This window comes from Suncus etruscus, chromosome 14, assembly GCF_024139225.1.
Source record: "Suncus etruscus isolate mSunEtr1 chromosome 14, mSunEtr1.pri.cur, whole genome shotgun sequence".
Taxonomy (NCBI): domain Eukaryota; kingdom Metazoa; phylum Chordata; class Mammalia; order Eulipotyphla; family Soricidae; genus Suncus; species Suncus etruscus.
This window is the reverse complement of record NC_064861.1, coordinates 97,662,524-97,677,515: the sequence shown is the minus strand read 5'-3', so window position 1 is coordinate 97,677,515 and position 14,992 is coordinate 97,662,524. Positions and strand designations below refer to the sequence as shown.

Genomic DNA, 14,992 nt, shown 5'->3' with positions numbered 1-14,992 from the left:
TGTGAACTGGGCACAGTGCCCACTGGAAGGGCTGGCATGGTGCCCACGGGGAAAGACTGGAATGTAACGGGCAGCAAGAGCCCCTCATTAAACAATTCACTGGAAATTTAACAAGCTCCAGTCTCCTCCACTAAACTGAGATCTTTCATCTCACGTGCTGGGACCCCATAGCTGCCCTGAGGAGCCTCTGAACCCTAATTACTATTTGGGGTAATTATAGCTGTCGCTCCACCAGAATCCACCCTCCAGGGCTTGGGAAGTAGATAAACTGATCCCTCAGCTCTGGCTTTCAGAGTAGAGCCCCCGGGAGCCAGAGAGATAGGATAGCTGGGGGCTGGAGAGATAGCATGGAGATAGGGTGTTTGCCTTGCATGCAGAAGGATGGCGGTTCGAATCCCCCGTGCCTGCCAGGAGCGATTGCTGAGCGTAGAGCCAGGAGTGCTGCCCGGTGTGACCCAAAAACCAAAAAAAAAAAAAAAAAAGATAGGATAGCAGTGGGGCATTTGCCTTATGGGACCAACCCGGATCAGACCCTGGCATCCCATATGGTCCCCTGAGCCTGCCAGGAGTGATTTTTGAGCACAGAGCCAGGCATAACCCCTGAGCGCTGCTGTTGGGTATGGCCCAAAAAACAAAATACAGAGTAGAGCCCCCTTTTGTGTACAGGGCTGGCTTGGGAAGGCTTCTTGGAGGTGGTGATCTCTGCTCATGAAGATTCTGAGTGGTACCAGGTTGGCAAGTGCCACCCATAGGAGGAGCCCCCTCACACACGCCACCCTCTGGGCACACAGTCACACTACACACACACGCACACGCACTGTCAGCTACTCACACATATATACACGCATCCACAGAATGAACATGCTCATGCATCCACACACAGCATGCATATACAGTCACATGCATCCACATAGCACGCACACATTCATATATACATTCGCAAAGCATGCATACAAATTAATATGCATGTTCACAAAACATGCACACACATTCATATATGCAATCACATGCATCCATGCACACTGCCCGCACACATATGCCCACACTGGCACGCATAACTCACTTGGCACTCTGGGGTGCCTGGAGGCTGGGAGCCCCTGGGAATGGTCTGTCCTGAGTGAGGGGCCCTGGGTTGAGGGTTCCCCTGAATCATTCCGACTCCCACCCCCTGTTGTCAGGTTGGGGGGCCTAGGAGGCAGGAATGACATGAGGCCTGTGTGGGGCCAGACCACCTGATCAGGAAAAGCAGCCAGAAGGACCCCAGTGTGTGGAGTCCCCCCGCCCCCAGGTGCTGAGCAGGCCAAGAACTCCAGCCTTGCATGTGGCCAGGAAGGAATGACACACTGTGTATTGGGCATGCCTGCCTGCATCATACCCAGTACCAATTCCTGGGGCCACAGAAGGTCCCCAAACACCATCAGGGACGCTCCTGAGAATAGAGCCGAGAATTCTGATCCCCACCCAGAATGGCCCAGTCTCCTCTCCCCAAGTCAGTGCCCAAGGAAGGGATTATCCACAAATTGAGGTTCTTGAGGTTCGGAGAAAAGGGCGTATCCAGGCCTGGAGCAAGAGCACAGTGGGAGAGTGTTTACCTTGCCTGTGGCCTAGTAGGGTTTAATCCTCGGCATTCCATTGGGCCTCTCAGGAGTGATTTCTGAGTGCCAAGTCAGGAGTAACCCCTGAGCACTGCCGGTTGTGGCCCCAAAACAAAACAAACCAACAAAGAAAGATTGGGGGTATTCAGAACAGAAGTTCACCCCAGCATCCCTGCTGGTGCTACAAATTGAGCCATACACTCATCTGAGAGAAATCACAGCCCACTATTTGGGGGTTGCTTCCAGTGATGCAGGGATGTTTGTGTGACCAGATCTGGGCTTCTCACATGCACAGAATTTGCCTTGTGGCTAAGCTTCTCCCAGCCCATAATCCTTATACCCTACACACATACCTACCCCTGGGAGCAACCGCGTATCTGCAGAAGTCTTGTAGGGCTCAGTCATGATGCTTTTCTATTGGTGGGAGAGGTGGAAGGCCCCCCAGTAGTATTCTGGAAGGATGCTGAGTCTCTGTTTACACTAAGTCGGCCATGCCTGATAGGCATTCACTCTCAGGCCCAGCTTGCAGGGTATGGGGAGTGGTGCTGGAGAGTCTTGGGGTTGTACCGAACCATGCAGGGACTCCTCCAGAGCCAGCACCCCAAGCCTCTGAGCAATGGCTCATGGGTACAGTAGATAGTTCACCCACCCCCAGGTCCATAAGCAAGACTGTGGAGGGAATGAGAGGAACAAACATGGACCGTGCCACAGGGGACCTGCCACTCTCCCCTGAAGTCCGAGGTGTACTGGGACATCCAAGAGGAGGCGGCCAGAGGACCCTCAGGATCCATTGAGTGGAACTGAGGCTGAAGTGTGGGGAGCTGGATGCCCTCCATTTGGGCTTCAAGGGCCTTGGTGCCCCAGGTTTCTGGGCCCTCAGTGACTGGCAGGCGCCCACACAGCCACACATCCCAGGTGCAGTAGCCACGAGAGATGGGTGACCTCAGCCATCAACATCTTGCAGGTGTGTAGCCTTCTGGTTATTATTTTTTGTTTGTTTTCATTTTCGTTTTTTTGGGTCACACCCGGCAGCGCCTGGGTTAATCCTGGCTCTGTGCTCAGAAATCGCTCCTGGCAGGCCCGGGGGAACATATGGGAAGCCGGGATTTGAACCACCATTCGTTCTGAATAGACTGCGTGCAAGGCAAACGCCCCACGCTGTGCTATCTCTTCGGCGCCCTGGTTATTATTTTTATTTGGGGGATGTGGGAGCACACACATAGGGATTTCTAGCAAGGTGCAAGGCAAGCATCCGATTCGCATACTAAGGCTCCAGCTCCCGGTTGATCATAGTATTTGAGTGTTAAGCTGCCTGGAGGGTGGAACCCGTGCCTCCCGAGTGAAAGCTTGTGCTCAGCCTCAGCCCCAGAAGAATCCTGCTGTTCCCCTCATAGTTTGCATGGGCGAGGGAAATTGATACAGTCAGATGCACGCAGGGTTTGGAGGCCACACCCAGGGGTGCGCAGGGTGGCCAGCTGACTCTGACTCCTGACTCTGCACTCAGGAATCACCATATAGGGTGCTGGGGATCGAACCTGCGTTCGGGAGCGTGCACAGAAAACGCCGTCCCTGCTGTGCTACCGCTCCGCCCCAACTCCCAGTTTCCGAAACTCTCCGTTTATAAAACGGAGTGACGGGATCTCCCAGCCGGGTCACAGGAGGGGAAACTGAGGCAGGCAGGGCGCCTGGCTCCCCTCAAACCCGCTCCCCTCCCACCTTACTTAGTTTTGCGCGGGGCAGTGAAGGAAGCCCGAGGCCTCGACAAGGTCGTCCCCGCGCCCCACGTCCAGAGCCCCGTTTCCCAAGCAGTTGCTGCGGCCCCGCGGGCAATGGGAAACGTAGCCTGCTTTTTCGCCTTTGTCTTTGGGCCACCCAGCGGCGCTCGGGGGCTCCTCCTGGCTGCACGCAGGAGTCACCGCTTGCAGGCTCGGGGCACCCTCTGAGATGCCGGGTGGAACCCGGTCAGCCGCGAGCGAGGCGAGCAAACCGCCTCCGGCAGTGCCGCGGCTCCGGGGCCCGGGGCCCGGGGCCCGGGGCCGCAGGCTGAGCCCGGAGGCTCTCGGGAAATGTAGTCCTGCCGCGAGAGCCAATGGGAGGCCGCCTGCCGCGGTGCCTGCCGGGAAGTGTAGTTCCGCGCGGAGGGCAACCGGAGGCTGGCGAGCGGGCGGAACGCGCCTCGCGGCGTCGGAGTGCGGGAGGGAGGGAGGGAGGAGGGCGGCGGAGGGCCGAGCACGGAGTCCCGCTGAGCCCCGCGCGCATGTGCGCAGGGATTGGGGGGGGCTCCTCGCGGGGGAGAGCGAGGTGAGCCCGGGGCCTGGCGGGAAGGTGGGGCGGTGGGCGGCTTCGGAGGAGAGCTAGGGCCGGCGGAGGGCGGGGTGGGCGCCGGGCGGTGGGGTGCCCGGGAAGGGTTGGGGTGCAGGGCGAGCGGAGGAAGCGAGAGCTGGGCGGCGATGGGGGCCAGCAGCGGGGGCGAGCTGGGCCCTGGAGGCGTGTGGGGCCGCGGGGAGACCCGGCGGAGGCGTTTGCAAGGAGGCCCGGGGCCCAGGTTGCAGCCCGCGCGACCCCCCTCGGGTCCTGCTCCCCTCCAGCTCGTCGGTCCCGCGGATCCGAAGGACCGAGGGGTGCAGGGGGCTGTAGCAGGGTTAGGTCGGGTCAGGGGACCCCCAGGACTCCCCAGTCTCAGGCGCCTTTCAACTGTTTGCAACCAGAAGCCTGTAAGACACAGAGCGAGCCCAGCTGGGGTAGGGTGTTGGGGAACCCTGCGCTCCCCAGCTTAGGGAAAGCTCCCACCCCCATTTTCCAGTGGGGAGTAGCGCCGCCCTGGGTCACAGGTGCCCTGGGCCCCTGTCCAAGAACAGCTGAGGACAGGCGGGGCATCAGTATGGGGTAAATATTTGCCCTGAAGCCCTGGGCACTGCCCCCCCCCCCCAGCTTGTGGCAATATCTGGAGGCTGTTCTTTGGGGCCACAGTTGGGGAGTCTTGGGGGAGGGCGCCCTGAGGACAGGTTCGCAGGTATCTTGCTGCTCTGGGCGCTCTGGCTTGTGTCACTGGGTGCTCAGAGAGGATATGCACTGCTCTGGGCCATACAGCATCCTTCGGGGAACCCCATTCTGGAATGGGCTGTGTGTGGGGGCTCCCCAGAAGCCTTGGACTCACCGCAGACTAAGAGGTCTGAGGGGTGAGGCTCTGCCCCAGAGGTGCACTGTACTCTTTCCTCCATGTGGGCCTCCAGCAGGTGCCTGAGGGCCCCAAGAAGAACTCATTTTGGTTTGGGGGCCACACCTGGCATTGCACTCCTGGCTCTGGACTCAGGGATCATTCCCCATGGTGCTCAGGGGACTACAGTGCAGTGCCGGGAATTGATCCTGAGTCCGTTGCATTTAAGGCAAATGCCCTACCTGCCGGCTATTACTCCTGCCTTTGAGCCCTGCACAGGCTCTGGGGAGCCCTGAGTCTGTGGGGCCCTTCCCATGCCACGCTCTGGGGGGGGGTCCTACTCAAGACAAAGGGGTTTGGGGGGTATGCTGACCGCCTGCTGTCTCCTAACCCTAAAGTCTGTGGGTCCCAGGTCTTGGGTAGTCTGCCGTCTCCTGAGTACAACAGAGGCTCCCACGGTGACTCATCACTGAGACGCCCCAAAGTCCGGGGGCTGGAAGTCCGACATCAGGTGTCATTCAGAACCCTGCGCCTGGTGAGTGCCCCTCTGCCCTTCTGTAGGCCCCGCCTATCCCTTTCGCTCTCTCTTATCCCTTGGGGGGTCTCTGCCTGCTCCATCCCTTTACCCCTTCTTTCTGGGCCAGTCCCTTACATGCTCACCCCTCTGTCCCCTCTTGTCCCTTCCCAGCTCCAACCTCTCCTCTCTGGCCTCACCCTGCCTGTTTTCTGGCTGCCCCTTATCTGGTCCAGCGCCCCATCACTTCTCTGGCCCCACCTGCCTCCCCCACCCACTTATAGCCTTGCCTTGCTGTCCTTCTTCTCCCACCTACCTCTGCATTCTCCATGCCTGGTTCAGCACCTCTCTGGACCTACCCTCTGCCCTCCTGGCACCTGGCATGAGGGGGTGGCAGTGGGTGTTTTGCTCTTCTAGGGCCTGGCCAGTGAGACTGGACCCAACTCTCAACCCAATGGTTTCAACCTTATGCTGACACCAACTTCGGACCGGGCACCCCAGCTGAGCACTGAGTGGGTTTGAGGGTTTGAGCCGATTGGTGCTCACCAATCGATCACCTCAGGACTGCCTCCCTCCCCTTTCTCTGCTCCTCATGATCCCCTCGGAGCCTTAGGCCTGTGGGGGAAAACTGAGGCACCGTGGTGACCCCAGAGCCCCGCTCCCCTGACCCTGTCCCGACTCACCCGTAGGCACAGACGGCCGCATGGAGGGTGCGTCGCTGCCGCTGGCGCCTGTAAAGCAGGAGGGCCAGGCCGACGAGGGGCTGGCGCTGGACTCACCCTGGCACCGCTTCCGCCACTTCCACCTGGGCGACGCTCCGGGGCCACGGGAGGCTCTGGGGCTGCTCCGGGAACTGTGCCGGGACTGGCTGCGACCTGAGGTGCGCTCCAAGGAGCAGATGCTGGAGCTGCTGGTGCTGGAGCAGTTCCTGAGCGCGCTACCCCCCGACGTGCAGGCCTGGGTGTGCAGCCGCAGGCCGCAGAGTGGTGAGGAGGCTGTCGCCCTGCTGGAGGACCTGTGGGTGAGCAAGGGAGTCGGGATCCCCTCGTGCCACCACCCTGGGTGGTGGGAGGGCACAGCTGCACTGTTCAGAGTGCCCCCAGCTGAGCTACCAGAGGGACCCCGGATGGCTGAAGACCACAGTGCTGGGTGGAGCTGGCGTGTTTGCTGGGAACCCTGGGCTTTTGCCAGTCACAGTTCGGGTGTGGAAGGAAGCACCTCCACGCAGAGAAAGGGGCCAGCCATTGAGAAGCCCTTTGCAGAGACCCCAGATACTAGTGCAGGGAGGGGGGTCCCCGAACGGTCAGGGTTAAGATTTGAAGAAAGGCTTGGGGGAAAAAGGTGAGATGCTCACTGCACTCTGGTGCCATCACAGTTAGCGGGGGGACCCAGTGTTCTCCTCTGCCCCCCAGTACCATGTGGCTGACACCATGGAGGCTGTGTTGAAAGCAGACCTTGGGGGAACAGCTGACTTAGGGTACTTGAGGGTCCTTTCGATTCCTCTCAGTGCACCAGCGAAGGACATGTGTGTGCGCGCACACACGCGTGCCTGGCCATGTGCATGCATGTGTTGGGTCCATATGCACAATTTGGGCTTCATGCGTGCTGGGCCCTGTTCATATAGATTGCATGTGCTCATTGTATGTGTGCTAGAGCCGTGCCCATGTACGCTTGTGTGTGTGCCTGATGGGCCCTGTCCGCATGTGCCTATGTGCCCATGTGTGATGGAGCCCTGTCCACATGTCCTTTGTGTGTGCTGGGGCCTTCTCTGCATGCTGGCACAGGTATGGCTCAGACCTGGCCCTTTATGGGTTGTTAGACCTTCTAGAAGTCACACTAGATGTTGATCTGGGTAGAAGGGGCCTCCCTGGCCCTGGCCTCGAGTCCTTTCTCGAGTCCTAGCAGACCTGAGACTGACCCTTGGCTTCATGTGCTGTTTTGTTTTTGTTTTTGTTTTTTTGGGTTTGGGGCCACACCCAGTGATGCTTAGGAGTTACTCCTGGCTGTGCGCTCAGAAATCGCTCCTGGTTTGGGGAACCATAGGGGAAGCCGGGGTCCATCCTAGGCTAGTATGGGCAATGCAGACGCCTTACCGCTTGTGCCATGGCTCCGGCCCCTCCATGTGCTGTTTATACCAGCCCTATTAGGGTTCGGGGTGTGTGGGTCTTTACAGGTCCCATGAAGGGAAATTGTGTTAGGGCCACTGCACTGTCAGCCTCAAAAGCCCATATCCACGGCTGCCGCATCCCTCAACACTGGTCCAGGGTCCCATTGCTATTGATGGCCCCATGGTGGGACCTGCCAACAAGGAAATGTGGGCAGAGGGATCAGGGCACATGGATCAGAGGTCAGAAGATTAGGCACTATAGCGTGTTTGCCTTGTACATGGTTGATCCAGGTTTGATCCCCAGCATCCCACAGGGTCCCCTGAACACCTCCAAGAGTGATTCCCGAGTTTAGAGCCAGGAGTTACCCCATCAGTGCTGACAGGTGTGACCCAAAAAGAAAAACAACTTGGGAGATCCTGGACACCGGTTCAGCTGGGAGGGCCTGGGAAGGGGTCCCCTGTTGGTTGGGGTAGGGTGATCCCCATGGAAGTGGCAGCCCTGTGGGTGGGTCCCCGTAGGGTGGTTCCAAGCCTCAGGGACTCTCCATATTTCTGGCTCAGGGACCAGCAGTGCGGACATCTCGAGACGAGGCAGGAGGCTCTGGGGTCACCGTGGGAAAGGAAGAAGGCGGGGTGATGACTCTAGGTGAGCACCCAAACCTCTCTCCTCCTTTTCCCACCTTGGGGTCCTGCTACCTTCACACATGTGCATGCAGCCTGGGTGGGGGTCTGTGTATCCCCCATGGGCCCTGGCCTGGAGTGACTAGAAACAGTCAGGCCCCCTCTGGAGCTGTCTCAGGGAAGAATGGGGATCTCTGCCGCCGCCTCTACCATATCTGCCTCAGCATGGGCAGTGACTCTCACCATCCACACAGGGGACCTACCATCCATCTCCTCTCTTCACCTACCATCTTATCTCCTCACTCATCCACCCACCATCCATTTCACCCATCCATCCATCCATCCATTTCTTCAACCATCCACTCATCTATTTCACCATCCACCCATCCATCTCCTTGCCCATCTGCCTGCCATTCGTCTCCTCACCTATAAGGGACCCACTCACTGTAATCCAACCCCAGGAAAAATGGGCCTGGATCAGGGAAATAATAAACCAAGACACTCGAAAGCATTGAGATGGGTGGCTTCAGCCTCGCTGTCCTCTGCCCACCAAACCAATGTCTCTGTTAAACACCTCAATTCACAATGGTGCAGGGGAAGGGTCGAGAGTGACAGAAGAAAGACCTATATCAAGCTAGTTTAGTCTAAGTAGGCCTTTTACATGTAAAGAGGGGTAGATGAAAAGGGATTGATTCTGCAGACTAGGAAAATTCCCTGTTTGGGTAAATGCAGGATGTTTTTTTTTGTTTTTTGTTTTTTGTTTTTGGGTCACACCCGGCGGTGCTCAGGGGTTACTCCTGGCTGTCTGCTCAGAAATAGCTCCTGGCAGGCACTGGGGACCATATGGGACACCGGGATTCGAACCAACCACCTTTGGTCCTGGATCGGCTGCTTGCAAGGCAAACGCCGCTGTGCTATCTCTCCGGGCCCGTAAATGCAGGATGTAATCTCACAATTCACTCTTTTCTGTTAACTGTCCACAGAAATTGGTATAGGCTAATTAAATCATACTCTATGATTCCCCTGCAAGAAGCAGGGAACCCAAATCAGAGCTTATTGCAAAGTGGCAAAAGTGACTATTATTTTGCATAGGTGCAGTAAAAGCTAGGACTAAGAAAACAAAACAGGTAATAGTAGGGTAGCCTTCCCCAGGAAGCATTTGGCTATACCTTTCAACTTCAGGCTTCAAACCAGTCTTAGTTTGCCTAACCCCAGAGGTTCTTCTAGATCTTGGGAAAAGTAAAAGGTTCCCTTTCCTTCATCTTTTCTTTTTTTTTTTTTTTTTTTTTTTTGTTTTGTTTTTGGGCCACACCCGTTTGACGCTCAGGGGTTACTCCTGGCTATGTGCTCAGAAATTGCCCCTGGCTTGGGGGGACCATATGGGACGCCGGGGGATCGAACCGCGGTCCTTCCTTGGCTAGCGCTTGCAAGGCAGACACCTTACCTCCAGCGCCACCTACCCGGCCCCTTCCTTCATCTTTTCAATAGTGGCTATTGTTAGGCATCCTTGGACTCTCCCAAATCCTATGTCATTGCCAGGGCGTCATGAAGCTTGCCCCAGTTGCAATTCATTACCAGGGTCGCACGAAGCTTGCCTCTGGGTCCACCGTAGCCAGTGTGGCTCACAGCCTGCCCCTGGTTCCATCGATGGGTCCCAAAATTTAGGGGTGTATGGCCAATCTCAGAGCAACTGAAATTTAAGTCAAGCCAATATGACAAATGTTCAGGGGTTAGGACCCATCTGCAATGTTTAAATTACCCTAAAAGATGGGAACTCCTCTTTTTCAATAAGATATCTCATTTCACTGCAAAAAAGGGGGAAAAATAATATTGCCACAGGTACTATTAGGGCACCAGGGGACTATGACTGGGTTGTTGATGCCATACTCTATTATCCCTGATAAGTAGATATAATAACAATATTGTTCCCAAAAAAAATACATATAAAGAAATACACATATCCCCCTTGACTGTTCAAGTCCAAGGCAACAATGATGTTCCCCAAGGAATACATATAAAGAAGTACACATCCCCCCTAGTCTGTGGTGATCAAATCTAAGATAGGTTAAATCGGAAGATTTCTCAGCTAACAAAGTAATCTTCAGCTCAGAGCAGCCAGGGAGGCAATGGAAGTTCTTGCAGCTACTGGGCAGAGTCATGGACCAGGATCAGTCCCCGAGACAGGGTCCACTTGAAAAGCTGATCAAAGTGGTCTTGCTGGTCATGAGTGACAGTGTACAGTGACCCAAGGCTGCAAGACTTGGGGGAGGTCAGGGAGGCTGTGCTCTAGGGCATGAGGGATGTTGAACTGTAGGGGTAATGGGTTTTAAGAGGAAAAGCACAAATCTGGGATGGGGAGCACAAAGAAAACAATAGAAGGGCTTTGTACAAAAGGGGGAAGGAAGGGCTTTAGGTACAACACAGGCAGACATAGAACTGACTACAAGCTTAAGAGGTGGCACACTCATACAGAGTTGATAGATTAATTTGCTAGTCATTTTATTTATTTGTTTATTTTGGCTTTGGGTCACACCCAGTGGTGCTCAGGGGTCATTCCTGGCCTTGCGCTCAGAAATCACTCCTGGCAGGCTCTGGGGACCATATGGGATGCCAGGAATCAAACTGGGGTCCTGTGTTCGCCGTGTGCAAGGCAAACACCCTACCAGCGGTGCTATCGCTCTGAACCCCTACAGCCGTTTTCTGTCTAACTAGGGTGGTAGTCTTGAAAGAAAGGACAGTTACCGGGATAAAATTCACCATCAGCCAGTAGTCCTTGTTTTCCGAACACACACACCTGATTTTACATGAAAATGGGTCAAAATGGGGCCAGAGAGATAGCATGGAGGTAAGGTGTTTGCCTTTCATGCAGAAGGACAGTGGTTCGAATCCCAGCATTCCTTATGGTCCCCTGTGCCTGCCAGGGGTGATTTCTGAGCCTAGAGCCCAGAGTAACCCCTGAGCACTGCTGGGTGTGACCCAAAAACAAAAACAAAAACAAAACAACAAAAAAAAAGAAAATGGGTCAAAATGCCTCAGTAATATATAAAGCCAGCAAATATGGTAGTGAGGAAATTTTGAATCACAGTAATTCTTTTTATTTTTATTTATTTATTTATTTATTTATTTTTTGGGTTTTGGGCCACACCCGGTGGTACTCAGGGGTTCCTCCTGGCTGTCTGCTCAGAAATAGCTCCTGGCAGGCACGGGGGACCATATGAGACACCGGGATTCGAACCAACCACCTTAGGTCCTGGATTGGCTGCTTGCAAGGCAAACACCGCTGTGCTATCTCTACGGGCCCTAGTCACAGTAATTCTAATTCCCAGGAAATCACTGCTAGTGAGGGTAGAGTAGGCTGTAAAGCCTCATAGGTAAAATTGTGCATATATCAATCTCAAACCAATCAGCTTTTGCCATATCCTTGTCTTACACACAAACATTTTTCCATAGAGTTTTCTGAACATTTCTATTTTTTTTTTTTATTTTTTTTTTTGGTTTTTGGGCCACACCCGGTAACGCTCAGGGGTTACTCCTGGCTATGTGCTCAGAAGTTGCTCCTGGTTTGGGGGACCATATGGGACACGGGGGGGGGGGGGATCGAACCTCGGTCCGTCCAAGGCTAGCGCAGGCAAGGCAGGCACCTTACCTTTAGCGCCACCTCCCGGCCCCATGAACATTTCTAAACATCAGAACATTTCTACATTCTTTTTTCTTTTTTACAGACATTCATAATTTGAAAATAATATAAACATTTCTACACCAAGCACCATAGTATGAGAATAGTGCATCAAGCACTATAATATAAGTCCAGAGCATCTAAGTTCTTTCTCCATAGAACATCTCTGCAAATAATAATTATAAAATAATAAGGGGCCGGAGAGATAGCATGGAGGTAAAGCATTTGCCTTGCATGCAGAAGAACGGTGGTTTGAATCCTGGCATCCCATACGGTCCCCCGAGCCTGCCAGGAGCGATTTCTGAGCATAGAGCCAGGAGTAGGCCCCGAGCACTGCCAGGTGTGACCCAAAAACCAAAAACAAAACAAAAAACCCCCCAAATATTAGAAAATACCCAACCATTCTTTTTTATTTTTTATTTTTTTATTTTTTTTTTGGTTTTTGGGCCACACCCTGTGATGCTCAGGGGTTACTCCTGGCTATGCGCTCAGAAGTTGCTCCTGGCTTCTTGGGGAACCATATGGGACGCCGGGGGATCGAACCGAGGTCCGTCCTAGGCTAGCGCAGGCAAGGCAGGCACTTTACCTCCAGCGCCACCGCCCGGCCCCAATACCCAACCATTCTTACACTGTGTACTATAAGACTAGTCTAGAGCATTCAAGTCAAGACCAGAGCAACAAAAGCAGTTCAGAAAGGGTGTCGTGCACTGGTGCTCTGGTGAAGGGCATGGCACATTCAGTCTAGCATGAGGGAGCCTGCAGAGGGTCATGTTGTCCACTCACCTTTTTTTGTCCTGTGTTGAGGTTTCTGTTCTCAGTTTTCTGTTCTGATCACCAGATGTAAGAATCCACTTGCGGGGCCGGGCGGTGGCGCTGGAGGTAAGGTGCCTGCCTTGCCTGCGCTAGCCTAGGACGGACCGCGGTTCGATCCCCCAGCGTCCCATATGGTCCCCCAAGAAGCCAGGAGCAACTTCGGAGCGCATAGCCAGGAGTAACCCCTGAGCGTCACAGGGTGTGGCCCAAAAACCAAAAAAAAAAAAAAAAAAAAAAAAGAATCCACTTGCTGTAATCTGACCCCAGGAGAACAGGTCTGGAGTAGGGTCACCTACATGAGGCACTCATGTAATAGAAAGCATAGAGACAGTGTAGCTTCCTCTGACTCGTCCTCCACCCGCCAAACCAACCTTTATTAAGTACCTCAATTCACAACCACGGTAAAGACTGATAGACAAAAGACCTATTTTAAGCTAGTCCAGCCTAGTTAGGACTTTTACATGTATAAAAAGGGGTTGGTTTAAAGGGGGCCTAGTGTAGGATTACATCCTGTATTAACCTAAAACGGAACTTCTCTAGCCCTCAGCATCGGCCCCCTTTAATCCAACTGTGGGGTAACCAAACCTCAACACAACTCCCAAAGAATGTCTCATTACCCCCATCCACTCATTCATCTCCTTACCCATCCATCTCCTCACCCATCCATTATTCATCTTCTCACCCATCTACCCATCCATGTCCTCTTCCATCCACTATTCATCTCGCCCCTCTACCCATCCATGTCCTCACCTATCCACTCATCCATCTCCTCATCTATGTCACCCATCCATCTCCTCACCCATTCACTATTCATCTCATCCATCCATCCATCCATGTCCTCACCCATCCGTTTTCTCATCCATCTGCTCATCCACTGTTCATCTCACCCATCTACCCATCCACCCATTCATGTCCTTACCCACCCACTCATCCATCTCCTCACCCATCCATCTCCTCATGGATCTCCTCCCATCCACTATTCATCTCCTCATCCATCCACCCATCCAACTTCTCGCCCATCCATTTCCTCATCCATCTGCCCATCCACTTTTCATCTCACCCACCTACCCATCCATGTCCTCATCTACCCACTCATATGTTGCAAAACAGCCCTTAAGATGGTCTTGGATGGTGGATGGAGGCCTTTGTTCTTAGGCCCCGACCACGTGGCTCCATCCCCCATTAACCTGCGGGTCTGGGTCCAGGAAAGCGACCGGTATTGAACTCACTCACAGGCAGGCTTCCAGAGAGATACCATCTTTATTGTCCTGGCCAACAGATGTGGCTGCTAACCATTTACGCATGCCATTCTTAGCTAGCCCTACATCTTACTTCTTTCATCCATGTTACCTCCAACCTCCATCCTGGCCAAAGACCCTAATCCTCTCTGGTCAAAACCTTATCTAACCTTTCCAAGACTCCTCCCAGGAATGGGCGGGGTCTTGCAGGTAAGATCAAGTTACCTGGGAAGAATGGGGGATGAGGCCACACTCATCCATCTCCTCACCCGTTCACCCTCCACCACCCACCCACCCATCTACGGATTCATCCTCGGTACCACCCATCTTTTCACCTACCCTCCCTCTCCTGTGCCCACGCCGTTCCCATCGTCCATTCTCAGCTGCCATCTGCCCCTCTCCGGGCTCAGCGACGTCGTCGCTGCCCCTGGGTCAAGCAGGGCTCACGGGGGTGACGAAGCTGGGTGCCCTCCCTGCGCCCTGACCCTGCCCTTTTGCAGGAGACGCCGCGCCGGGGACCGAGGTTCCGGCCCTGGCCCTGGGGGACGCCCAGGCCACGCGGCCCTACAAGCAGGAGCCGGGCAGCCCCCCGCTGGCCCCGGGCCTGCCCGCGCTGCCCGCAGCCCTGCTGGCCGCCCCGACCCTCGCCCTGGCCCCGACCCCTGGCGGAGCGGCCGCGGCCACGGCCCCGACCACGACGTGCCCCGAGTGCGGCAAGACGGCCCTGAAGCCCGCGCACCTGCTGCGCCACCGCCAGAGCCACTCGGCCGAGAAGCCGCACGCCTGCCCCGAGTGCGGCAAGGCCTTCCGGCGCAAGGAGCACCTGCGGCGCCACCGCGGCACGCACCCCGGCCCGCCGCCCGGCCTGCCGCCCGGCCCCGGCGCCGGCCCCGCGCTGCGCCCGCGCGAGAAGCCGCACGCCTGCTGCGAGTGCGGCAAGGCCTTCTACTGGCGCGAGCACCTGGTGCGCCACCGCAAGACGCACTCGGGCGCGCGGCCCTTCGCCTGCTGGCAGTGCGGCAAGGGCTTCGGCCGCCGCGAGCACGTGCTGCGCCACCAGCGCACCCACCGCGCCGCGCCCGCCTTGCCCGCGCCCGGGCCCCCGGGGGACGGCACCGCCGCGGCCGCGGCTGCAGCAGCAGCGGCCGCCGCCGCAGCCGCCGCAGCTGCCGCCTTCCCCATCCCCGCCTGGCCCCTGGGCTAGCTAGGGCCTGGGCCTCCGGACCTCTGGACCTCCTGGACCACTCGGGCCTCTCGCTCCTCCCGTCCCT

At 55.7% G+C, this 14,992-nt stretch overlaps 1 protein-coding gene across 1 annotated transcript in view; it reads left to right on the top strand.

The window, feature by feature from the left end:
- Positions 1–5,085: 5,085 nt before the first annotated feature.
- The window catches only part of ZNF444 (zinc finger protein 444), a 9,958-nt gene continuing 51 nt past the window's right edge, over positions 5,086–14,992 (top strand). The window contains exons 1-4 of the mRNA XM_049787055.1: positions 5,086–5,287; positions 5,956–6,287; positions 7,935–8,019; positions 14,222–14,992. The exon at positions 14,222–14,992 is cut by the window's right edge and continues 51 nt beyond it. Of these exons, the coding sequence (XP_049643012.1) occupies positions 5,970–6,287; positions 7,935–8,019; positions 14,222–14,925 (1,107 nt within the window). The 5' untranslated portion in view covers positions 5,086–5,287; positions 5,956–5,969 and the 3' untranslated portion in view covers positions 14,926–14,992. The remainder of the gene's footprint in view (positions 5,288–5,955; positions 6,288–7,934; positions 8,020–14,221) is intronic.